The 27,490-nt window shown below is 42.6% G+C and overlaps 1 protein-coding gene across 1 annotated transcript in view; it reads right to left on the minus strand.

Moving 5' to 3' along the window:
• The window catches only part of CRB1 (crumbs cell polarity complex component 1), a 161,183-nt gene that overhangs the window by 11,612 nt on the left and 122,081 nt on the right, over positions 1-27,490 (minus strand). The window contains exon 11 of the mRNA XM_070384375.1: positions 27,092-27,218. Within this exon, the coding sequence (XP_070240476.1) occupies positions 27,092-27,218 (127 nt within the window). The remainder of the gene's footprint in view (positions 1-27,091; positions 27,219-27,490) is intronic.

Here is a 27,490-nt window from a genome sequence, read left to right on the forward strand (position 1 = left end):
CTTCCCTGTCCTCCACTATCTCGCAGAGTTTGCTCAGGTACATGTCCATGGAGTTGGTGATGCTATCTAAAAGCTATACCTTGGCCCTTTCCTCACTCAGATTATGTCCTTCTTACCAACTTTCCTCAGTTGGTGAAAAGCTGCTATTGATTCATTCTCACATTAGGCAGGAAAAGAGAGTGCTGAATCCCCTACATGCTTATGGCTTATCACATGTCCTTTCTTTTTCGCCAGAGGTAATCTAGTCTATGTCACCATATTTATTGCCCGAAAATCAAAACCAGTTGCTAGAGTAATGAAGGTCTATTGGTTTGTGTCGGCTTAATCCATGTCAGGGGGGCTTTAGGGGCGTATAAGGATAATTTGACCAGCAAAAGGAAAGCCATAAAAATGATCAAAAAGCTAACAGATATGCTGAGAACACCAAGCTTATTTTGCTGAGGATTTATGGCCAACTTATCAGAAAACTATTTGGTCCAAGTCGACATTCAAATCGCTCCCTCTGTAATTCAGCAAAGATTCCAGCCTCCGAAAAAAAAAAAAAAAAAAGCAGCCTCTATAATGAGATACCCTGGAAACCCCTAACTTGCAGCACATGGAGTTTAATTTTCAACAGTTGTGAGATGGCAGTAAACCCAGCTTTGGAATAACCGGCTCCACTGATGGCTCAGACCTGCAATAAATTAATGGAGTGCGGAGACGGACTGCCACGCCTCCTCTGACATACCCACATCCGCGTTTATTCATCAAATGGAGCTTAAATGTCCGACCTCCCTCAGATGGCACTGGAGCCAGGGCCTGCGGGGTCCCGGCAGAAGTGGGTGCCAAGTCACTGGGCTCTGCCACACGAGGTCAGCTGTGCCCCGGGCCCAGCCCTGGAGGCTGTATTTTATTGACCAGACTCTAGTTGGCTTCCCCTTGTGTAGGTGATAAAGAGTGGCATCAAGTCACCCGTGTGAAACACATCACTTTAACTCTGACAGCTTGTCATTGAAGGCCTTGTTTATATAATCTATTGTGCCATTTACTCTATTCTTATTTTAAAAAGCAAACATAGAAATAAAAACCCTACCTTCCAGTGTTTCGTGGATGGATGTCCTGTACCTTCTCTTAAATAATCTCAGAAGTAGCTATTTCTATTGTCACTGTCAGTTTACATCAACTGATCAGACTTTCAGTTTCAGAGTTGGCCTCGCAGAAGATGAAAGCTGGATTGTGCGCTTTAATGAGAAGTCTTTCAGGGCATAGCTTCTCCCTTCGAAATCGTTTGAGAATTGCTATGTCTAAACAGGTAAGAAGCCTGCCATGCTGAGGTTGGCCAGATCTGAAGCAAGCATTCTTAAATCTGTGAGCTTGTTGCCACTTAAAACACCAGGGTGTCTTACCACTAACCTCAAGAAACAAGAAAAAAGTCAAATAAATAACCTAACTCTACACCTAAAGCAACTAGAAAAGGAAGAAAGGAAGAACCCCAGGGTTAGTAGAAGGAAAGAAATCTTAAAAATTAGAGCAGAAATAAATGCAAAAGAAACAAAGGAGACCATAGCAAAAATCAACAAAACCAAAAGCTGGTTCTTTGAAAGGATAAATAAAATTGACAAACCATTAGCCAGACTCATCAAGAAACAAAGGGAGAAAAATCAAATCAATAAAATTAGAAATGAAAATGGAGAGATCACAACAGACAACACAGAAATACAAAGGATCATAAGAGACTACTATCAACAATTATATGCCAATAAAATGGACAACGTGAAAGAAATGGACAAATTCTTAGAAAAGTACAACTTTCCAAAACTCGACCAGGAAGAAATAGAAAATTTTAACAGACCCATCACAAGCACGGAAATTGAAACTGTAATCAAAAATCTTCCAGCAAACAAAAGCCCAGATCCAGATGGCTTCACAGCTGAATTCTACCAAAAATTTAGAGAAGAGCTAACACCTATCCTGCTCAAACTCTTCCAGAAAATTGCAGAGGAAGGTAAACTTCCAAACTCATTCTATGAGGCCACCATCACCCTAATACCAAAACCTGACAAAGATCCCACAAAAAAAGAAAACTACAGGCCAATATCACTGATGAACATAGATGCAAAAATCCTTAACAAAATTCTAGCAACCAGAATCCAGCAACACATTAAAAAGATCATACACCATGATCAAGTGGGCTTTATCCCAGGGATGCAAGGATTCTTCAATATCTGCAAATCAATCAATGTAATATACCACATCAACAAATTGAAAAATAAAAACCATATGATTATCTCAACAGATGCAGAGAAAGCCTTTGACAAAATTCAACACCCATTTCTGATAAAAACTCTCCAGAAAGCAGGAATAGAAGGAACATACCTCAACATAATAAAAGCTATATATGACAAACCCACAGCAAACATTATCCTCAATGGTGAAAAATTGAAAGCATTTCCTCTAAAGTCAGGAACAAGACAAGGGTGCCCACTTTCACCATTACTATTCAACATAGTTTTGGAAGTTTTGGCCACAGCAATCAGAGCAGAAAAAGAAATAAAAGGAATCCAAATTGGAAAAGAAGAAGTAAAACTCTCACTATTTGCAGATGACACGATCCTCTACACAGAAAACCCTAAAGACTCCACCAGAAAATTACTAGAACTAATCAATGACTATAGTAAAGTTGCAGGATATAAAATCAACACACAGAAATCCCTTGCATTCCTATACATTAATAATGAGAAAACAGAAAGAGAAATTAAGGAAACAATTCCATTCACCATTGCAATGGAAAGAATAAAATACTTAGGAATATATCTACCTAAAGAAACTAAAGACCTATATATAGAAAACTATAAAACACTGGTGAAAGAAATCAAAGAGGACACTAATAGATGGAGAAACATACCATGTTCATGGATTGGAAGAATCAATATAGTGAAAATGAGTATACTACCCAAAGCAATCTATAGATTCAATGCAATCCCTATCAAGCTACCAACAGTATTCTTCACAGAGCTAGAACAAATAATTTCACAATTTGTATGGAAATACAAAAAACCTCAAATAGCCAAAGCGATCTTGAGAAAGAAGAATGGAACTGGAGGAATCAACCTACCTGACTTCAGGCTCTACTACAAAGCCACAGTTATCAAGACAGTATGGTACTGGCACAAAGACAGAAATATAGATCAATGGAACAAAATAGAAAGCCCAGAGATAAATCCACGCACATATGAACACCTTATCTTTGACAAAGGAGGCAAGAATATACAATGGATTAAAGACAATCTCTTTGACAAGTGGTGCTGGGAAAACTGGTCAACCACTTGTAAAAGAATGAAACTAGAACACTTTCTAACACCATACACAAAAATAAACTCAAAATGGATTAAAGATCTAAACATAAGACCAGAAACTATAAAATTCCTAGAGGAGAACATAGGCAAAACACTCTCTGACATACATCACAGCAGGATCCTCTATGACCCACCTCCCAGAATATTGGAAATAAAAGCAAAAATAAACAAATGGGACCTAATTAACCTTAAAAGCTTCTGCACATCAAAGGAAACTATCAGCAAGGTGAAAAGACAGCCTTCAGAATGGGAGAAAATAATAGCAAATGAAGCAACTGACAAACAACTAATCTCAAAAATATACAAGCAACTCCTCCAGCTCAACTCCAGAAAAATAAATGACCCAATCAAAAAATGGGCCAAAGAACTAAATAGACATTTCTCCAAAGAAGACATACAGATGGCTAACAAACACATGAAAAGATGCTCGACATCACTCATTATCAGAGAAATGCAAATCAAGACCACTATGAGGTACCATTTCACACCAGTCAGAATGGCTGCGATCCAAAAGTCTACAAATAATAAATGTTGGAGAGGGTGTGGAGGAAAGGGAACCCTCTTACACTGTTGGTGGGAATGCAAACTAGTCCAGCCACTATGGAGAACAGTGTGGAGATTCCTTAAAAAACTGGAAATAGAACTGCCTTATGATCCAGCAATCCCACTGCTGGGCATACACACTGAGGAAACCAGAAGGGAAAGAGACACGTGTACCCCAATGTTCATCACAGCACTGTTTATAATAGCCAGGACATGGAAGCAACCTAGATGTCCATCGGCAGATGAATGGATAAGAAAGCTGTGGTACATGTACACAATGGAGTATTACTCAGCCATTAAAAAGAATACATTTGAATCAGTTCTAATGAGGTGGATGAAACTGGAGCCTATTATACACAGTGAAGTAAGCCAGAAGGAAAAACACCAATACAGTATACTAACGCATATATATGGAATTTAGAAAGATGATAACAATAACCCTGTACTGAGACAGCAAAAGTGATGCTGATGTATGGAACAGTCTTATGGACTCTGTGGGAGAGGGAGAGGGTGGGAAGATTTGGGAGAATGGCATTGAAACATGTAAAATATCATGTATGAAACGAGATGCCAGTCCAGGTTCAATGCACAATACTGGATGCTTGGGGCTAGTGCACTGGGACGACCCAGACGGAGGGTATGGGGAGGGAGGAGGGAGGAGGGTTCAGGATGGGGAGCACATGTATACCTGTGATGGATTCATTTTGATATTTGGCAAAACTAATACAATTATGTAAAGGTTAAAAATAAAATTAAATTGAAAAAAAACAACAACAACAAAAAAATAAAATAAATTCGATTATATAAAAAAAAAAAAAAAAAAAAAAAAACCACCAGGGTGTCTTACCACCAGCAAAGTTAGAAATCTTCATATTGGGAAGGCTGGTTCAAGTAGTATTTCGTTTCAGAACACAGAGTTCTTTCAGAAGTCAAGCATTCAAATTCCAAATAAGCCTTTTGGTAAAGTTCTATAGGTTTTACTGCTGGCACAATTAAAACACAAACATGAACACAAGAATCTTATGTCTGATGTTGCTAATAGTCTGCCTGCTGCTGCTGCTAAGTTGCTTCAGTCGTGTCCAACTCTGTGCAACCCCATAGACGGCAGCCCATCAGGCTCCCCCGTCCCTGGGATTCTCCAGGCAAGAACACTGGAGTGGGTTGCCATTTCCTTCTCCAATGCATGAAAGTGAAAAGTGAAAGTGAAGTTGCTCAGTCATGTCCGACTCTTAGCAACCCCATGGACTGTAGCCCACCAGGCTCCTCAGTCCATCAGATTCTCCTATCTGGGGATAATGATCTGTTTACATTAGTATTGAGGCATGGACAGTTTTCCTTCTTGGAGAGACAAAAATAAAGTCTAACAGCATTTAACTCTTAGTCTAAAAACCCTGGCTTCCTCGGTGGCTCAGTGGTAAAGAATCGACCTGTCAATGCAAGAGACCCAAGTTTGATCCCTGAGTTGGGAAGATCCCCTGGAGTAGGGCATGGCAACCCACTCTAGTATCATTGCCTGGGGAATACCATGGACAGAGGAATCTGGTGGGCTATAGTCTGTGAGGTCACAGTCAGACATGAGTGAGCAACTAAACAATAACTAAAACCGTGCTGAACTACAGCACCCTATCTCTACGTACTAATATAGTATAGAATTTAAGAGCCCAGTATAAAATGAGATCAGACTCTAGCTGTGATGGTTACTTTACATTTTTGAAGCTCTAAGTGTCTGGACACCTGATGCAAAGAGCCAACTCATTGGAAAAGACCCTGATGCTGGGAAAGATTGAAAGCAGGAGGAAAAGGGGGTGGCAGAGGACAAGGTGGTTAGATAGCATCACCGACTCAATGGACATGAGTTTGAGCAAACTTCAGGAGATGGTGAAGGACAGGGAAGCCTGGCGTGCTGCAGTCCATGGGGTCACAAAGGGGTGGACACGACTGAGCAACTGAACAACAGCAGCAAAGTGTCTGGACACAGTAATTATGGTGTTCAACCAGCCTGCGCCACCTTTTGAAAGAACGATCGAGGAGACCCTTGCCTGAGAAGCTCTCTGCCTTCCCTACAGAGGGCTCAAAGGACAGGTCACACCCTCCCCTCCTGTGGCCACTGACTAATTTCTAGTGATGTTTTAATAAAATGGAGATCAGGTTCTCTGCTGCCTACCCAGTTCAGAGACCTTTTAAAGAAGAAATAAGATAACCCAGCTAATTTATTTAATTCCATTCTGGTTTAATAATTTGCTGTTAATATTCTAAGAGTGTAAAGCTTTTCTCTGTATTGTCTTTGCTGATCACTGTACTGTCTCATATTCTATGTCATATTGAAATTTTAATTATTTACATTCATTTCCACCCGCCCCCCCCCCCGCCCTGAAGTTTAGAGTAATTGCCCAAAGAATATCCCCCTTACTAACTTGAATAATCTGAAACATACGGAAATCTTGTTTGCTAAACCCCCAAAGAGACTGAGAACTGAGAATTCGGACTGTAAACTAAGCCTCTTCAGTCTCCTTGCTTCTTTTTCCCAGACCCTAGACTAACACTCCTCTCCCTTCCTGTAAAGACTATTTCCCTTGAGTCTATAACTTTTCTGTTCCACCACCATTTAGATGACTTGTCCTCAGGGACGTGGCTCTGTTAAGAGCCCCAGGAAGCAAGCCGTGATTAGTCGCCAGGCTTGCGAAATCCTCCCCCGTTCTGTTTACGAGGACGGCTGCCAACCCTCCAAAGGCTGGCTCCGCACCCGTGTTCTTTTCAGGGTCACTCTGCTTGCAGAGCGCAGATTAAACACGCAGCCTCGGGACTCTCGTTGCTGTGAGGAGAAACATTTACATTCCACTGACAGCACAGGGTGTAAAAGGAAGCCATCTGCTCTGATTTAATGACTTCAGGAGTAACTACGACTCCGAGATGAGAAAAAGTCACAGCACGGCTCACCTCAGCCCAGGGCTCTTCTGTGAGGCAGACCTGGGGAGGAATTGCCTCCCTGTTAGGAGTCATTTTCATCCTGAGAGGTTCTCAGAGGTTGGCCCTCTACCCAATGGTTTCATTGTTCTCTTTTATTAATGGTTCTTTGCTACAGTTTTGTAGGGCTCTTTCCCTGGTCTTAGGAACCTGGAATAAATCTATTTCTAACATAAAGGTGACAAGCAGGTTGTTGATTATTTGTGCATTCCACCCAGGCAATTCATCTGTTCGATATCCAGCCCATTTTCTACAATGAGATCAGCTGTAAAATATTGATACTTCAGAACGAAAAGGTGGGGTGTGTGTGCTCAGTCGCTCAGTCACATCTGACTCTTTGCGACCCTATGGACTGTAGCGGGCCAGGCTCCTCTGTCCATGGGATTCTCCAGCAAGAATACTGGAGTGGGTTGCCATTTCCTTCTCCAGCTAAAAGGTGGTGAACAGGGGAAAAAAGGAAAAGTAATTAAAACCTGAGGATTTAATATGTCCCTGGCCTCTGCCATGCCATCTCAGTTTAATCTTCATGATTGTCTAAGGATACAGAGATTGTTGCCCTTAATTAAAAGATCTTTTAAGCAATTTGTCCCAAGTAATGAATTGCTTAAGCAGCAGATCTGGTATCCAAATCATCCGGGTTTGTTCACTTATACACAGATGCATCCTGGGTAGAGCACTAGGTAGATATAACCCTAAGTTTACCCTGAATTTCAACCAAGTTCCCCTTATTTGACATATTTACCCACTGAGAGATGAGTAATAATAGTTATTTTATATTCAGATCTCTTGCTATGGACAGTGTTTACATAATCAGCAGTGCTTCTGTTTACCGGTGTTGCTCTAATTTTTTAGGACTTTGCACAACAAAATGCTGCTGCTTTGCACAACAAAATGCTGCTGCTGCTGCTGCTAAGTTTCTTCAGTCGTGTCTGACTCTGCGCGACCCCAGAGACGGCAGCCCACCAGGCTCCCCAGTCCCTGGGATTCTCCAGGCAAGAACAGTGGAGTGGGTTGCCATTTCCTTCTCCAATGCATGAAAGTGAAAAGTGAAAGTGAAGACACTCAGTCGTGTCTGACTCTTAGTGACCCCATGGACTGCAGACTACCAGGCTCCTCCGTCCATGGGATTTTCCAGGCAAGAGTACTGGAGTGGGATACCATTGCCTTCTCCAGCACGACAGAATAAGCTCCGACAAAAGTAGGCTGATGGGTGGAAGCGTTTTTTCTGTGAGTTCTAGGCAGGTGCCTGGCACACAGCAGCTATCTGGGAGCAAAGCTGTCTCTCTAAACAGTGCCTGCATAGATGCTGAAAAATTCAGCAGAACAAAGAAAGGGACCCCTAATTCACAACTTTCAGTCCTATGCTTTTAACAGCCCAGCATGTCTACCAAGAAACAAAGCAACGCAGGAAAATCTCCCAGGGTTGTTGCTTGTATGAAACAGCCCTTGTGCTACCCTCTGGTTTTAACACAATGTTATCAGGCGATGATTAAGAAGGTAGCTGTTTCCTCGCTTTGCAGTGTCAGAAAATAAGGTATCAAGCCAACAACTGCCTTTGGAGGTGCAGCACTCAGATCGCAGCCAGGTATCGCTTCCAAGTGTAAATATTAACAGCGAAGGAGAGGAGGCGATCTCCTCTGGCTCTGGGCTGCCTGAGCTCAGCAGATTAACGTGACACTCCGGCCTGATTTGCTGAGATGCAGATAATTGAGCTTCTTGTTAACGAGTTTCCATGTATTTTTTTTTTTTTAACTCCATCAGCAGGTTCTTGAATCAATGCCTGGATTAGGTTTGACTAACATCAGCACAATTGACTCTGATGGAAAGTTTAAAATTTGTAATTAAAAATTGCACGTCCATTTACTAGTTTCCAAGTAAAAGGAGTTAAGCCTTCTGGAAGCATTTATACCTAGTTTGCCAGAACATATTATTTCTTCTGCCTCTGCTTGAATGAAGGAGTCCGTGATGTTTTTAGGATGCTTGACTGAAAGAGTCTGTGATGTTTTAAGACACTGGGTAACGCTTAGGGGCAAGTGGAAGGAGGCCTCTCACGTTTCACCCACTGCCAAAGGATTTAAGGTCTTCATAGTTTGGGTGAATGACAGAGTGGTTTTCATACTCCTTTTGAGATGCTGGTAAAGAATCTGCCTGCAATGCAGGAGATGTGGGTTCAACCCCTGGGTTGGGAAGATCCCCTGGAGAAGGGCATGGTGACCCACTCCAGTATTCTTGCCTGGAGAATCCTATGGGCAGAGGAGCCTGGAGGGCTACAGTCCACAGTGCCGCAAAGAGTCGGACACGACTGAGTGACTAACATTTTTGAGACACTAAGTTTCAAAACTATTATATAGGAGCTCTTATTTTCTTGTAGGTTTTTAAAAAATGGCCTCAGCATTGTTTACATGAAAACATGCTTGCATCCTTTTCTCTATATAAAGTATATAAGCATGATTTACAGTTCCTGCATTCAATAAATGCCAGCTGATGAGGATGGTGATCCCAGAGTCCCTCAAATGCACTTAAGCTGTCTCACTGCAATGGCATACCCATAAAAATCTGACACAAAATGTGTCCAGATATGTCTCTTTGCAGCTCCATGGACTGTAGCCCTCCAGGCTCCTCTGTCCATGGGATTCTCCAGGCAAGAATACTGGAGTGGGTTCCCATTTCCTCCTCCAGGGGATCTTCCCAATTCACGGATGGAACCAGAGTCTCCTACATCCCCTGTGCTGGCAGGCAGATTCTGCAGCACTGAGCCACCTGGGAAGCTTGTCCTACAGCGCCATGTACAAAATCAAGGATGGCAGCACTGCCCATCCTTGCCCAACATTGCCCAAATGTTATAAAGTCTACCTGCTTTTGTTTGTAAGAACATACTCTGAATTTGTGTGGCAAAAATTCTAATCAGCATATTCTTGGCTATGGAATCCTATGGTTCATCACACACTAATGTCTTAATGTGTGGTTTCAAGATCTATACTCTTCTATATTTAGAAAGCTGTATTCAAACAGAATATAGCATCTTCTTCTTTTCTGTCAACTTCAAAGTTCATAACACATCATATTTGCTCAAATTCTTTCTGGCTGAGTCGACAAATTAGATAGCACTGTAAAACAAATGCAGAAGCGAACTCGACAGATGACGGGTAGTGCCTGATCTATCCAGGTGACACTCGGCTTACTTCTCAGGAAGAGAGCATGGCCTGGTTGGTCTGTGCATCAAGACTGACCTGGACCTCACTTTGAACTCGGAGAACTCAGCAGGAGCTGGTCATTGTGACTGCAATCCAGGACCACTGGGATGTGGACAGTTCAGTTCAGTCGCTCAGTCACGTCCAACTCTTTGCCACCCATGGACTGCAACATGCCAGGCTTCCCTGTCCATCACCAACTCCCGGAGCTTGCTCAAAGTTATGTCCATGGAGTTGGTGATGCCATCCAACCATCTCATCCTCTGTCGCTCCCTTCTCCTCCCGCCTTCAATCTCTGCCAGCATCTGGGTCTTTTCCAATGAGTCGGCTCTTTACATCAGGTGGCTAAAGTATTGGAGCTTCAGCTTCAGCATCAGTCCTTCCAACGAAGAGTCAGGGTTGATTTCCTTCAGGGTGGGCTGGTTTGATGAGGACATCAGTGAGCAAATCCTGAAAACGGAACTGGACCAAGGATGGTGCTCTTGTCAAATCCGCTTCAGCCCACAGGGCTGTGTGAGTCAACACACAGGACCCAGCCAGCTCTTCCTCCCCCAATATTTTACTTGAACAGGGAGCCACTCAAATGCTTTGCCCTCTGGAAAGGCACATGCCTGTGTGATGCTCACAAAGGGCCTCCCAGGCTCCTTGCATCCCGGAACGCCTTTGTACAAAGGCGCTCATGGCAGGAGCCCGCCCCCTGCCGGCCAAGCACTCACCGTTACTGTCCCAAGGCAGAAGATAAATGGCACACGAGGACACAGAGCCTGGACCTCCTGAGCTCAGCCCGCGAGGTGACGGGGAAGCTGAAAGTCATCACTTAGGGCTCCGCAAATACAGTGTTAAATGGGAGGCTTACATTGGTCACTACGATTCAAGAGCATCTATTTTGGTAATTTAAGTGGTGATTTAATGTGCATCCGTGCGTGCTAAGTTTCTTTAGTCATGTCTCACTCTTTGCAACCCATAGGCTATAGCCCGCCAGGCTCCTCTCTCCATGGGATTCTCCAGGCAAGATGCTTATATTGGTTACTATAATTCAAGGACATTTATTTTGGTAATTTAAGTAGCGATGGAATTATCTCAATTCAAACATATAGGACCATTACCCTCAGGAAGCTGCAAATTAGAATAATTTACATACTGCCCTCTGTGAATATCTTTAGCATTCACATGACCTAATGGTAAAAACAAATAGGTTATTCTGGATTCCATGGGGGCCCCAGAGCAGATACTACAATCTTTGTTTACAAAATTTACATTTTTCATATTCTCTCTGGAAATGTTCAAAAAATTCCAGAGTTACCTGGATATCGTCTGTCTCGTGAAAAACTTGTATTTCTGTAAGTTATATATGTCCATGTGCGTGTGCTAAGTCGCTCAGTCGTGTCCGACTCTTTGTGACCCCATGGACTGTAGCCCTCTAGGCTCCTCTGTCCATGGGATTCTCCAGGCAAGAATACTGGAGAGGGTCTATATATAATGATGTCTGTTTCAAACCCCTATTTTATAATTAAGAAACGCTAATATCTCTAAACTGTTCAGGTAGGGTAGTCTGAAAAACAATCTCCAGGTGTTGTGTTTATAAATAGGACACTGAAACCCAAGACAGTGTTTTGAAGGAAAACCAGTGATGAGTCTGAGTAAATCATTTAACCGTTTGGGCCTTAGTTTTTGCATCTGTCAAGTGTCAGTAACCTTCCTACTGATATTAGGATTAAATGAGGTACTGCTCATGGCACACCTGTGGTCATCAAGATAGCTCAACATCAGAGAAGGCCCAGATCTTGGTGAAAGAGATACGAGAGGGCTCTGGTCAGCAGGCACCTGAGCCAGTGGGCTGCCCATGTCCCGAACTGGTAACTCTCCCTGGGCAGTTAATGGTCCTCTTTCAGAAACTCTAGGCTTCCCTTGCTCTGAAAACAAATTACACTAACCAAAGAAACTCTCGAACCACCTCTATCTTGGGGCTTCCCTGGTGGCTCACATGGTAAAGAGTCCATCTGCAACACACAAGACCTGGGTTTGATCCCTGGGTCAGGAAGATCCCCTGGAGAAGGGAAAGGCAAACCACTCCAGTATTCTTGCCTGGAGAATCCCATGGACAGAGAAGCCTGGCGGGCCATAGCCCATGGGCTCACAAAGAGTCGGGCATGACGGAGAGATGGGAATACCAGACCACCTTACCTGCCTCTTGAGAAACCTGTATGCAGGTCAGGAAGCAACAGTTAGAACTGGACAAGGAACAACAGACTGATTCCAAATAGGAAAAGGAGTACGTCAAGGCTGTATATTGTCATCCTGCTTATTTAACTTATTATGCAGAGTACATCATGAGAAATGCTGGGCTGGAGGAAGCACAAGCTGGAATCAAGATTGCTGGGAGAAATATCAATAACCTCAGATATGCAGATGACACCACCCTTATGGCAGAAAGTGAAGAAGAATTAACGAGCCTCTTGATGAAAGTGAAAGAGGAGGGTGAAAACATTGGCTTAAAGCTCAACATTCAGAAAACTAAGATCATGGCATCCAGTCCCATCACTTCATGGCAAATAGATGGGGAAATAGTGGAAACAGTGGCTGACTTTATTTTTCTGGGCTCCAAAATCACTGCAGATGGTGACTGCAGCCATGAAATTAAAAGATGCTTACTCCTTGGAAGGAAAGTTATGACCAACCTAGACAGCATATTAAAAAGCAGAGACATTACTTTGTCAACAAAGGTCCATCTAGTCAAGGCTATGGTTCTTCCGGTCATGTATGGATGTGAGAGTTGGACTATAAAGCAAGCTGAGCACCGAAGAACTGATGCTTTTGAACTGTGATGTTGGAGAAGACTCTTGAAAGTCCCTTGGATGGCAAGGAGATCCAACCAGTCCATCCTAAAGGAGATCAGTCCTGGGTGTTCATTGGTAGGACTGATTTTGAAGCCGAAACTCCAATACTTAGGCCACCTGATGCGAAGAGCTGACTCATTTGAAAAGACCCTGATGCTGGGAAAGATTGAGGCAGGAGTAGAAGGGGACGACAGAGGATGAGATGGTTGGATGGCATCACCGACTCAACAGACATGGGTTTGGGTGGACTGCAGGAGTTGGTGATGGACAGGGAGGCCTGGTGTGCTGTGGTTCTTGGGGTCGCGAAGAGTTGGACATGACTGAGCAACTGAACTGAACTGAAACTGAGCAACTAACACTTTTCATCTTCATCTTGGTCTATTTTATAATGATTTGCATAACTGGGACATTTTAAAAAGTGAGCAAATGCCTTTCTAATTTTACATACTTCAAGATGATGAATGATAGCTTTATTAGTCTATTGCCTCAAAGAATCTTTTTCGTGGTGCTGATCCAGGGAATTTGCTCAGTTTTTAGAGAAGGGAGACTTAATCTGATTAAACTTGAACCTCCTCAGACCAAAACATGCCTTCGGTCATTTGAGAAAAAAGGGGGAGAGCATCACAGGCCTGAAAAATCCTCAATTAATGAAAAAGAACTTTAGAAAGATTCAAATGAAGGGTTTTTTTTTTTTTTGGGGGAAGATGCTTAAAGCAAAACTTAGTAACCCAGAACTATGCCTAGAGACATCTTTAATTAGCAGAAATCAGAAATCAGGTTAAAGAATATGTGCCTTTAATAAGTTAGAGAAAAACCAACTCCCCAACCAGGCCTATTCAACAAAATTTCCTGTCCAAACAGCATAATTTAAAGAAAAAAAAAAGAATATCTAGAACAAGGAGCAAATTGTATTAGTTTGAGTTCCAATAGGAAAGAATAAGTCTGAGAATATCACTAAGGTGTTTCCATCAGTCAAATACAACCATCATTAAAGAAAGGTGCTACTGGTTTTGGTGGGAGGGAACCCTTTAATCAGAGTGAGGGGCAGCCCGTGGGAAATCACAACCTATTGAAAATAATTTAGAGGACGGCGTGGTGCCAGCCCAAATTGGGTTATTATGAAATGACTCTTTCCTGCTCCGGCTGGGTTTCAGACAGAAGCCGGACGATCTAATCTGTAATCTAGCCCTCGCTTGAATTTATCTGATTTTACACCCCACCACTTCCAGCATCCTTCGGCATCCCGGCCAGGGCTGGTCCCTCTTTGTACCTCACATCGTCCAAATTCGGTTCCCACCATCACATCTTTACTCCTGACCTTTCTTCTCTCTTGAACGCTCTCCCGTTTTCTGTTCTGCAAATAATCTTCCTCGTGTTTTATGGCCTAGTCGAATTCCCATAACCTCCTTGAAAACTCCCCCTCTTGGAATAACTCGCTGTGACCAAACTTCTGTAATTCATCCTGTGCTTTCACTCAGCCCCATAAATCAGGGGCTGTTTTCCATATGTCTTGTGGCTTCTCTTTCTCTTCCAGAACCAGATTGCTGTTTTATTGACATTCTCGGAGTAGGGATTATGCATCTCCCTGATTCCCTGTCCCCCTCCTTCCCTCCCTGTGTCCTGTCCACTCTCAGACACGGGGCAGAAACGCCTGTTTGACGCTGTGGTCACCTCCTTGACTCTCAGCGGGCAGGGACAGCAGCCACTCAGCTGTTTTCGGCCTCAAGGTGGGACTTGTGAAAGGACAGGACTCTGGGCTTCCTGCTGGGAGGCCCAGCCGGTCAGCTCAGCCCACGGGAGCAGTCTTGGAAGACAGAGGTGGCTCAGAGGCAGGGTGACCTAGCGGGGAGGAGAAGCTGGTGGACGGCTTAGCCCCTCAGGCTCAGCTGAACTCGGAAAGCGGGAACAAGTGGAAATCTCTTCGAGAGGCTTTTCTTACAACCAGTGCTGTGAAAAAATGATAAGCGTTGGTCGTGCTAATGGTGTTCTTGGGGCAAATACAGGCCATTTCATCCATGTCCGTGGTCTCCTGGGGCAGCCGTCAGGCACCCTTCCCCTTGGGAACAGCTCTAACTTTGCTGGGTCCTCCTGGTCTCCTGGAACCGCCTGAATTTCATTAGCACCTTTTCCTCTTTCACTGCTTGGGGCTCCTCAACAATCTGTCCACTGTTTATCATCTTGTAGGGTCAGTGCCATAAATCTCCTTGTCTCTCTCAGACCTCTAACCCTCCTCCCATAACCCCGAAGGAACTCGATGCTCTTACACTTGGTCTTCAGGGTTCCTTTCTCAGATTCTTGCAAATATCAAGACGCCGTTACACAAACACCTTACCATCGAGGCCACGTGTAATTATGAATGCATTGCAGCACATCTCACTGAAGAACTCAGTGAAAACCTGGGATTCTGAGCTCTCTGCTAACAGCACACAACTTTACTTGTGACAATTTCTTCTATGAGAACCAATTTATTCAGCCCTTTGGCAACAAACAATCAAACAAAACAAAAAAGACGTCGGGAAAATGTGCTTTTTGTGTTGTTAAGAAAATTCCTGCTCATTCTGTAAGACCTGGGTCAATGATCTTCTGGGAGAAACTTTCCCTGCCCTCCCCTCCTCTGTGCATACCATGTGCCACCCACCATTCCTTTGTCCATCCATTCATCCCTTCAGTAAGGACTGAAGCACCAGCTCTGACAGGCAGGGCATCCAGGCCCAGACCTTACAGAGTTAAACAGCCTTCTAGGAGCTCATGGGCCGGAGGACTCGGCGGACACATCAAGCTGTCTGCACTGCTGCTCCCACATATGTGGGGCACAAGCCCCAGAGCCTGAACACGGGTCCTGCACCTTCCGAACTGGATCTGCTTGAGAAAGGCACTTAACCTCGGACTTTGTGTTCTCATCAGTAACATGGGAAAATTAATATCATCTAAGTCTTGGGACATTTGTGACAAATAATAAAGATAATGTGTGAGAGGACCTTAGGCATAGTGGCTGGCTCCCAGGAAGGACTCTATAATTAATAACCTTCATCAGTGTTATCATTATATGTTACAACGGAGGTGTATTTGGGAAGATGTGGGAGCTTGAAGGCCCCCTAGTGTTGATGGGGGAAGGCAGAAAAGAAAGGAAGGCTTCAGTGGCAACTTTGAGAATATTCATACTGGACCTGGCAAAGAAGGATAAAATGAGAATTCAAAGAGCAAAGAATTACATTTTCTTTAAAATGTCTTTTTTCAAAGTTGCAACTGTGGTCAGCTTGTTCTGGGTTTAGAAGAGGTGAAGGCATGGATTTTAACAATTCAACACACTCATATTTGAAGAGAAGAGAACTTAAACTCCTCTCCAGAATCATTGGTTTTGAGGGGCCCTGTCCATCCTGCTGTAAATGAAATGCTTTCCTAAAAGCAAGTGAGTGAGTGAAGTTGCTCAGTCATGTTCAACTCTTTGCAACTCCATGGACTGTAGCCTACCAGGCTCCTCAGTCCATGGAATTTTCCAGGCAAGAGTACTGGAGTGGGTTGCCATTGCCTTCTCCAGGTGATCTTCCTGACCCAGGGATCGTACCTGGGTCTCCTGAATTGCAGGCAGACACTTTACCGTCTGAGCCACCAGGGAAGCCTCCTAAAAGCAAAGAGGAAGTCAAATTAGATACATCCTGGAGGGCTGCCCTGAGGCTGTCCCCGGGTGTCCACGTGACTATGTTACAGGTGAGCGCCCATGTCTCTGTGAAGCTAAGCTTCCTCTGGGAAAATGGTTCAGGAAAGAGCCAATTTATATCAAATTTCACTTCAACATGAATAATAGGGTTTCTTTGCATTTGGTTCTTGGATGGAAATAATGTTCCTCTGTGGGAGAATGTGGGCTTCCCCAGTGGCTCAATGGTAAATAATCTGCTGGCAATTCAGGAGATGTGGGAGACTCAGGTTTGATCCCTGGCTCAGGAACACCCCCTGGAGGAGACCATGGCACACACTCCAGCAATCTTGTCTGGGAAATCCCATGGACAGAGGAGCCTGGACAGACACCAGGCTACAGTCCATGGGGTCGCAAAGAGTCAGATTCAACTGAAGTGACTGAGCACAGTGGAAAGTGTGGATCATTGATCCTCAAGATCCTACCATCACCAAAGAGGTTACTAACGACCAAGACTAGACTTTTTCATTCTGTGAATTTGGTAGGAAAACTGGACAGATTTTCAGTACATAATATGTGCCATCATTTATATCTTAATAACTGTGGGACAGGCTTAACACACACACACACACACACACACACGGTTCTCAAAGTTAGAAAATGCCACTCTGAACTCATCTTAAAAACACTTCATTCGTTATATCAGTAGGTTCTTTAATATTCATTACCTACTATACATGATATATATAATGCTGCCTATTGAAAACCTCAAAGGAATATATGAGCTTTAAAAAAAATGTTTTCTTGAGGTTTTTTTTCAGCTTCCTAGGTGGCACAGTTGGTAAAGAACTTGCCTGTCAATGCAGGAGACTCAAGAGATGGGGTTCAATCCCTGGGTTGGGAAGGTCCCCTGGAGGAGGAAATGGCAACCCACTCCAATATTCTTGCCTGGAGAATCCCATGGAAAGAGGAGCCTGGTGGGCTACAGTCCATGGGGTTGCACAGAGTTGTACATGACTGAGCATGCATGGAACTAGAGTTATTTCACTCATTCATCAAAAATTAATACGTAATTTACCACTTCGAATAACAAGTATATGGATATCTCAAATCTCCTTCATAACACAGTCTTGCTATTCATAGGATTATCAAAAAATGTTAGGGGAATTGAGTGAAAATAACATTATTCAGAGTTTTATGTGCAACTAAAGTCAGGCAGACAATAAAATGATCATATTCCAAATGATTAAATATGTTTCATTGCAAATAGCCTATTTGTTTTCAGAGGAGCTATATTTAGTATGTTACTTCTTTCCTCTATACAATTAGTTTCCAACAGATTTCCATACTACACGAAACAATCTGTGACTCAGTGATTACAATGTGAGAAGAAGATAAGACCCATGATATCTTTTGTCCTTTTAGAAGGAAAGAATTCTTTCTATTTCTATCAAGCTTCAGTCAGTCAGTCAGTTCAGTCGCTCAGTCGTGTCTGACTCCTTGGGACCCCATGAACCACAGCATGCCAGGCCCCCCTGTCCATCACCATCTCCTGGAGTTCACTCAAACTCACGTCCATCAAGTCAGTGATGCCATCCAGCCATCTCATCCTCTGTCATCCCCTTTTCCTCCTGTCCCCGATCCCTCCCAGCATCAGAGTCTTTTCCAATGAGTCAACTCTTCCCATGAGGTGGCCAAAGTACTGGAGTTTCAGCTTCAGCATCATTCCTTCCAAAGAAATCCCAGGGCTGATCTCATTTAGAATGAACTGGTTGGATCTCCTTGCAGTCCAAGGGACTCTCAAGAGTCTTCTCCAACACCACAGTTCAAAAGCATCAATTCTTCGGCGTTCAGCCTTCTTCACAGTCCAACTGTCCCATCCATACATGACCACTGGAAAAACCATAGCCTGGACTAGACGAACCTTTGTTGGCAAAGTAATATCTCTGCTTTTGAATATGCTATCTAGGTTGGTCATAACTTTTCTTCCAAGGAGTAAGCGTCTTTTAATTTCATGGCTGCAGTCACCATCTGCAGTGATTCTGGAGCCCCAAAAGATAAAGTCTGACACTGTTTCCACTGTTTCCCCATCTATTTCCCATGAAGTGATGGGACCAGATGCCATGATCTTCGTTTTCTGAATGTTGAGCTTTAAGCCAACTTTTTCACTCTCCACTTTCACTTTCATCAAGAGGCTTTTTAGTTCCTCTTCACTTTCTGCCATAAGGATGGTGTCATCTGCATATCTGAGGTTATTGATATTTCTCCCGGCAATCTTGATTCCAGCTTGTGCTTCTTCCAGCCCAGCGTTTCTCGTGATGTACTCTGCATATAAGTTAAATAAGCAGGGTGACAATATACAGCCTTGACGTACTCCTTTTCCTATTTGGAACCAGTCTGTTGCTTAGGAAAATAATATTCATGTAATACATATATGAATCAGGAAAGTTTCAAGTAGAAAAATGTTAAAAACCAGTACCAATTTCAAGTCAGTTTTCTTGATATTTAAATTTGTTCAAATACAAAATCCCCAAAGTGTGCCCAGTTTTCTACATTTACTTTCACAAAAAAGATCAGCAATGGATTCAATGAGCTGCACACTCTTTTCCCAAACCCAGTGTAAGTCAGTCAAGAAGAAGGTCCATATAAGAATCTATACATTCAATTCTTGAAAAAAATTGGGAGAAACTAAATTCATGTTATGTTCAACTAGACAACATCATGATATTCACTTGCATACTAACTCTTTTGTTTCATTAATCACGACTCTATTTTTAATAGATGAACCAATGTTAAAAGTTCTTCTTGAGTAAAAACCAACAGGAATAACAAGAAAATAATCGTTAACGTGGTGTGATCAGCTTCATTATTCATCTTGAGTCTTTTGTTAAGTTAACTGGATTGTACCACAGAGACTTGCTTTCTAATATGATCTGTGAGGACTTCCCAGTGGTTGAAAATCGCCTGGAGATGCAGGGAGTGCAGGTTCAATTCCTGCTCAGGGAACTAAGATCCCACATGCCGAGCAGCTACTAAGCCTGTGCCCCACAACTAGAGTCCATGCACCTCGGCAAGAGATCTCACACAAGCCAAGAAGATCCCATGTGCAATAACAACAACTTAGTCAAGAGAATGAAGGCAATCCTGCTATTTGCAACAGTGTGGATGGACTTTGAGGGCGTTGTTGCTGTTGTTGTTGTTCAGTCGCTCAGTCGTGTCCGACTCTCTGAGACCCCATGGACTGCAGCACACCAGGCTCCCTTTCCTTCACTGTCTCCCAGAGTTGCTCAAATTCACGTCCATTGAGTCAGTGATGCCATCCAACCATCTCATCCTCTGTCATCCCCTTCTCCTCCCACCTTCAATCTTTCCCAGCATCAGGGTCTTTTCCAGTGAGTCAGTTCTTCGAATCAGGTGGCCAAAGTATTGAAACTTCAGCTTCAGCACCAGTTCTTTCAATGAATATTCAGGACTGATTTCCTTTAGGATGGACTGGTTGGATCTCCTTGCAGTCCAAGGGACTCTCAAGAGTCTTCTCCAACACCACAGTTTAAAAGCATCAATTCTTCGGCGTTCAGCCTTCTTCACAGTCCAACTGTCCCATCCATACATGACCACTGGAAAAACCATAGCCTGGACTAGACGAACCTTTGTTGGCAAAGTAATATCTCTGCTTTTGAATATGCTATCTAGGTTGGTCATAACTTTTCTTCCAAGGAGTAAGCGTCTTTTAATTTCATGGCTGCAGTCACCATCTGCAGTGATTTTGGAGCCCCAAAAGATAAAGTCTGACACTGTTTCCACTGTTTCCCCATCTATTTCCCATGAAGTGATGGGACCAGATGCCATGATCTTCGTTTTCTGAATGTTGAGCTTTAAGCCAACTTTTTCACTCTCCACTTTCACTTTCATCAAGAGGCTTTTTAGTTCCTCTTCACTTTCTGCCATAAGGATGGTGTCATCTGCATATCTGAGGTTATTGATATTTCTCCCGGCAATCTTGATTCCAGCTTGTGCTTCTTCCAGCCCAGCGTTTCTCGTGATGTACTCTGCATATAAGTTAAATAAGCAGGGTGACAATATACAGCCTTGACGTACTCCTTTTCCTATTTGGAACCAGTCTGTTGCTTAGGAAAATAATATTCATGTAATACATATATGAATCAGGAAAGTTTCAAGTAGAAAAATGTTAAAAACCAGTACCAATTTCAAGTCAGTTTTCTTGATATTTAAATTTGTTCAAATACAAAATCCCCAAAGTGTGCCCAGTTTTCTACATTTACTTTCACAAAAAAGATCAGCAATGGATTCAATGAGCTGCACACTCTTTTCCCAAACCCAGTGTAAGTCAGTCAAGAAGAAGGTCCATATAAGAATCTATACATTCAATTCTTGAAAAAAATTGGGAGAAACTAAATTCATGTTATGTTCAACTAGACAACATCATGATATTCACTTGCATACTAACTCTTTTGTTTCATTAATCACGACTCTATTTTTAATAGATGAACCAATGTTAAAAGTTCTTCTTGAGTAAAAACCAACAGGAATAACAAGAAAATAATCGTTAACGTGGTGTGATCAGCTTCATTATTCATCTTGAGTCTTTTGTTAAGTTAACTGGATTGTACCACAGAGACTTGCTTTCTAATATGATCTGTGAGGACTTTCCAGTGGTTGAAAATCGCCTGGTGATGCAGGGAGTGCAGGTTCAATTCCTGCTCAGGGAACTAAGATCCCACATGCCGAGCAGCTACTAAGCCTGTGCCCCACAACTAGAGTCCATGCACCTCGGCAAGAGATCTCACACAAGCCAAGAAGATCCCATGTGCAATAACAACAACTTAGTCAAGAGAATGAAGGCAATCCTGCTATTTGCAACAGTGTGGATGGACTTTGAGGGCGTTGTTGCTGTTGTTGTTGTTCAGTCGCTCAGTCGTGTCCGACTCTCTGAGACCCCATGGACTGCAGCACACCAGGCTCCCTTTCCTTCACTGTCTCCCAGAGTTGCTCAAATTCACGTCCATTGAGTCAGTGATGCCATCCAACCATCTCATCCTCTGTCATCCCCTTCTCCTCCCACCTTCAATCTTTCCCAGCATCAGGGTCTTTTCCAGTGAGTCAGTTCTTCGCATCAGGTGGCCAAAGTATTGAAACTTCAGCTTCAGCACCAGTTCTTTCAATGAATATTCAGGACTGATTTCCTTTAGGATGGACTGGTTGGATCTCCTTGCAGTCCAAGGGACTCTCAAGAGTCTTCTCCAACACCACAGTTTAAAAGCATCAATTCTTCGGCGTTCAGCCTTCTTCACAGTCCAACTGTCCCATCCATACATGACCACTGGAAAAACCATAGCCTGGACTAGACGAACCTTTGTTGGCAAAGTAATATCTCTGCTTTTGAATATGCTATCTAGGTTGGTCATAACTTTTCTTCCAAGGAGTAAGCGTCTTTTAATTTCATGGCTGCAGTCACCATCTGCAGTGATTTTGGAGCCCCAAAAGATAAAGTCTGACACTGTTTCCACTGTTTCCCCATCTATTTCCCATGAAGTGATGGGACCAGATGCCATGATCTTCGTTTTCTGAATGTTGAGCTTTAAGCCAACTTTTTCACTCTCCACTTTCACTTTCATCAAGAGGCTTTTGAGTTCCTCTTCACTTTCTGCCATAAGGATGGTGTCATCTGCATATCTGAGGTTATTGATATTTCTCCCGGCAATCTTGATTCCAGCTTGTGCTTCTTCCAGCCCAGCGTTTCTCGTGATGTACTCTGCATATAAGTTAAATAAGCAGGGTGACAATATACAGCCTTGACGTACTCCTTTTCCTATTTGGAACCAGTCTGTTGCTTAGGAAAATAATATTCATGTAATACATATATGAATCAGGAAAGTTTCAAGTAGAAAAATGTTAAAAACCAGTACCAATTTCAAGTCAGTTTTCTTGATATTTAAATTTGTTCAAATACAAAATCCCCAAAGTGTGCCCAGTTTTCTACATTTACTTTCACAAAAAAGATCAGCAATGGATTCAATGAGCTGCACACTCTTTTCCCAAACCCAGTGTAAGTCAGTCAAGAAGAAGGTCCATATAAGAATCTATACATTCAATTCTTGAAAAAAATTGGGAGAAACTAAATTCATGTTATGTTCAACTAGACAACATCATGATATTCACTTGCATACTAACTCTTTTGTTTCATTAATCACGACTCTATTTTTAATAGATGAACCAATGTTAAAAGTTCTTCTTGAGTAAAAACCAACAGGAATAACAAGAAAATAATCGTTAACGTGGTGTGATCAGCTTCATTATTCATCTTGAGTCTTTTGTTAAGTTAACTGGATTGTACCACAGAGACTTGCTTTCTAATATGATCTGTGAGGACTTCCCAGTGGTTGAAAATCGCCTGGAGATGCAGGGAGTGCAGGTTCAATTCCTGCTCAGGGAACTAAGATCCCACATGCCGAGCAGCTACTAAGCCTGTGCCCCACAACTAGAGTCCATGCACCTCGGCAAGAGATCTCACACAAGCCAAGAAGATCCCATGTGCAATAACAACAACTTAGTCAAGAGAATGAAGGCAATCCTGCTATTTGCAACAGTGTGGATGGACTTTGAGGGCGTTGTTGCTGTTGTTGTTGTTCAGTCGCTCAGTCGTGTCCGACTCTCTGAGACCCCATGGACTGCAGCACACCAGGCTCCCTTTCCTTCACTGTCTCCCAGAGTTGCTCAAATTCACGTCCATTGAGTCAGTGATGCCATCCAACCATCTCATCCTCTGTCATCCCCTTCTCCTCCCACCTTCAATCTTTCCCAGCATCAGGGTCTTTTCCAGTGAGTCAGTTCTTCGCATCAGGTGGCCAAAGTATTGAAACTTCAGCTTCAGCACCAGTTCTTTCAATGAATATTCAGGACTGATTTCCTTTAGGATGGACTGGTTGGATCTCCTTGCAGTCCAAGGGACTCTCAAGAGTCTTCTCTAATGCCACAGTTCAAAAGGCTCGATTCTTCATCATTTAACCTTCTTTATGGTCCAACTCTCATATCCGTACATAACTACTGGAAAAACAAAAGCTTTGACTATGCAGATCTTTGTCAGTAAAGTGATGCCTCTCCTTTTAAAAATGCTATCTAGGTTTGTCACAGCTTTTCCTTCCAAGGAGCAAGCATAGTGTGTGGCTGCAGTCACCGTGTGCAGTGATTTTGGAGCCCAAGAAAGTAAAATCTGTCACTGCTTCTACTTCTGCCTTAAAGATCAGGTGAAAATGCCCCTCTTCTGTCCTCCTGTAGAGCTGGCAGTGAGTTCCATCCTAACACTGACCCAGGAATTCTTCTCCCCTGCCAATCTGCATCCTCAATGAGACCCTCAGCTTGTGGGCATGTGCTTCATCTAATCCACTGTTGAATTCTCTAGTCCAGGGCACAGTACATAGAAAGTCTTTATCAGCATTTGTTGAATAAATCAAAAAATAAAGTTGAGAAATGAAGTAGTCCATATTACTAATGATTTTGGTGGTTGAGAATAATTTTCATAGTTTCTTCACTGATATTCTTCCTAAATCACTAAACTCAAATTTTATGTATCACCATTCCCAGAAAAGACTCCATTTAAATTTTGTAAAATTAAAGCTGAACAACTTCTGCTGTAATACTCAGATATGGCAAAGGGATCTTTAAACATAATTCAGTGAAGAATTAGGAAGGTGAGAGATATTGGTTGCCCTTACAGTGAAAAATATGTATTTATGAAAGGCTTATCACAATCCCTGGTACTGAGAAGTTTCTCTGAAGTGTTAAATTCATCTTTCTGTGCTGTCAAAACACTGATTTCTCCAAACCTCCCTATTTTCTCAATTTTCCCTGTTCTCCAAAAAGAAGGGTGATAAAAACCACATCCACACACAGGAGGAAGTGGCATGGCCCAAAATAGACACATAGCCTTGTTTAGTTCAAATGCTGAACCTTAAAAACGAGCAAAATGAAGCATTTCTAACTCAACCACTAAGGTTATGTTTCAGAGGCAGGGTCTAGAGGAGCCTGTGTAGATTTCTGTCACTCAGGTGAGATGGCCCCTTCTCAAGAGCCAGGTTAACTGGGGACACTGCACGTCCCCAGTAAGAACAATTAAGGATGTCATCAACTTGAGAATCCCAACTAGAGGAATATCTGGACATAGGGGGAATGTACATGGAACTCTGACCTAGACGGGCACAGGTGTCTACCTGCAGGAACATGTCTGGGGGAAGAGACCACATTCACGGAGATCAGCACAGGTTCTTCTGTGTTTGCCGTGTGTGTGTGTGTGTGTGTGTGTGTGTGTGTACCTGCGCACGCACCAGACTTGTGACCATCTTAGCGTGCAAGACACAGTCAAAGCAAATGAAGACAGATATCACAAGATGAGGAGTAGAGACACAGAAACAATGGTTTTATTTTTCCGTGCAAATGTGCAAAAGCTGTAGTCACACACAATGCAACTGAAAACACAGAAGAAGACAGAGAAGAGGACAGGGTTTTAGGTCAGATATGACAAGACTGGGGAAATGGAAAAGCAGCTGACAATTACAGCGACGACAGAGGCACTAGAATTGTATGGAGAAAGAAATGGTGAGTGACTCAGAAATATATCTGGAAGGAAACGTGTTATATTTGGAATGACCTGTAAGTACATAATTACAGATACGCCCAGGAGGGAGCAGATGTGAAAACTGTATGTGTGGTCTTCGGCTATAATCAATTTTATGGTTACTTCAGATAATTTGGGAAAGCAAATATTGATAGGAAGGGTTTCTCCAGGTCTCTTGTCAGGAAATCTAACTTTGCAGCAGATCAGCTGAGATGGTGGGTTAGCACATGCTATCTGGGGGTGAGGGGGTGGGGAGTACAAAGGAAAGAAAACTTCAACATGAGTTTCTCCAGTTTAGTGCCTGCCAGCACTCCACAGCATAGAAATTTGCTGCATAAAATCCTCTGTAACTATTGAAAAATGAGACTGAGTTTACTTCCTTTGCTTTTATAGTATACTAATTGTAGTTTTGATGTCATGCTATATTTAAATTTAGCTTGTAATTTCCACAGGAAAACAATTTTCTTAACAAAAAAAAAAAGAAGGAACTAAATGAGTATTGGATACCACCCAATGGATAAAACACCCTCACATTTTCCAACCAGGGCAACTCTTAAAGACACAAATGCATTTACAAAATGATATTTGGCGGACCTTTGTTATTATAGTTGCTTTCCGAATTAATTCATAAGATCAACCTATTTTCCCTTTAAATGAACACTAATCATGGCTCCTTGGGAAGGTATGTCCACACTCATACACTTAGCATAAATGATGGCAAGTCAGCGGAAGCAATAAAAATACTAGTAAATAAAGTTACTTTCTAATTAATATATTATATACTGTACAAAAGCTAAGCAAGAATATATATTAATCTTTGCATACCTTATTAATTTACTTGGTAAATACATCACTTCATGTACTTATTAAAAAATCATAGTGCCAAATATATTTTGATTATAATATAGGTCTATGGGATCGCACAGAGTCGGACACAACTGACGTGACTTAGCAGCAGCAGTATGTTTTCTCTTCAGAAATATAGTGAGAGGATAAATTTACTTGCAAATTTTAGAAAAATAGGCCTCCAGGAAATTCAAGTTTTATAAATTCTATTTTTAGTATATACCTATAGAATAGCATTTCTCTTTTTAAAATATGTATTGAAAAGCAATTGTGATTAGTTCATTCGATAGGAAAGTCAATAAGCTCATAAATTTACAAGCAATTAACAAAAAGTTATTTGTATAGAAAGTATTGCAGGAAAAAAGAAACGAAAAAAAGTTTTATCTGTCATTTTTTCTGAGGAAGAAAGGTTTTATGGAATTATAAATTACACTGGTAAGGAGTAACTTGAGAACTGATACCAATTATAACAGAAAAGTTTCCTTCTACATTTGGAGGGACTTCATGGGATTCTCCACTTTATACATATTTTTAACTTACCGGAGAACTGGCAACACAGCATAGATGGATAAAAATTTTTTAAAAAATCTAATTTTCAAACTGTTGTGTCCTTAATAATATATGGGAATGAAAGGACAAGACTGACTGAGGATGAGGGTGAGGGAGGCTGACTTACTCTGTAAAGGTGCCCATGAGAGCGGGTGTGGGAGAAAGCACTCTCTCACCACAAGGGTCCTTCAGATACAGATGCGCTTAGAATGATGGCATATTTGTACTCAATATTCTCGACAAGGAGACGTTTCTGCTTGTATTGAGAACAATATTGCTTTGCATTTGGAGCCAAAATAAGTAAATATTTGCTACACTTGTAAAGTGCTTTGCAATATGCTTAAAATAGGCCTTGAATTTAGTTTTCAAGATGATTAAATTTCAAGGCATATCCTCAAAGTCGTGGTTTCAGGTTTGGGAGCGCTCAGACGCAGTCAGTAATCGTCCTGGTCTCCCCACTCGACCACGGGCTCATCATTCAGGCGCAGGATGAGGTAGGACAGGAGCTGGAAGAGGTTTTGCCAGAGCAGCAGCGAGACGTAGAAGGAGAGGCCGCTTACGTCCAGCTCGCAGCGCGGCCCGGCGAAGGCCAGCGCGCACACGCACCGGAACCCGTTCAGCAGGTCGTGACACCGGCCGCCGTGCAGGCAGGGGTCGGACGCGCACTCGTCGATGTCCTTGTCACACCTTCAAGACAGAAACAGCAGAGACCGGGCCCTGGCTCAGTACACGGGCCGTGACACGAACAGAGAGGGAGAGCTTAGGCCTCACCCACCCAGACCAGCGCAGTGGGACCGGCCAATCCCCACGCCCTTCCTGCGAGCCCGACAGCTGGGAGGCAGCCCTCCAAATGCCTTTCACGGATTTTGATTTTAATGAAAATAATGTGCGCACACACACACACACACACACACACACTGTTAATTAGAATGAGAAAACTGGTGCAGATCTTTAGAAAC

Source organism: Bos mutus, chromosome 16 (genome assembly GCF_027580195.1).
Source record: "Bos mutus isolate GX-2022 chromosome 16, NWIPB_WYAK_1.1, whole genome shotgun sequence".
Taxonomy (NCBI): domain Eukaryota; kingdom Metazoa; phylum Chordata; class Mammalia; order Artiodactyla; family Bovidae; genus Bos; species Bos mutus.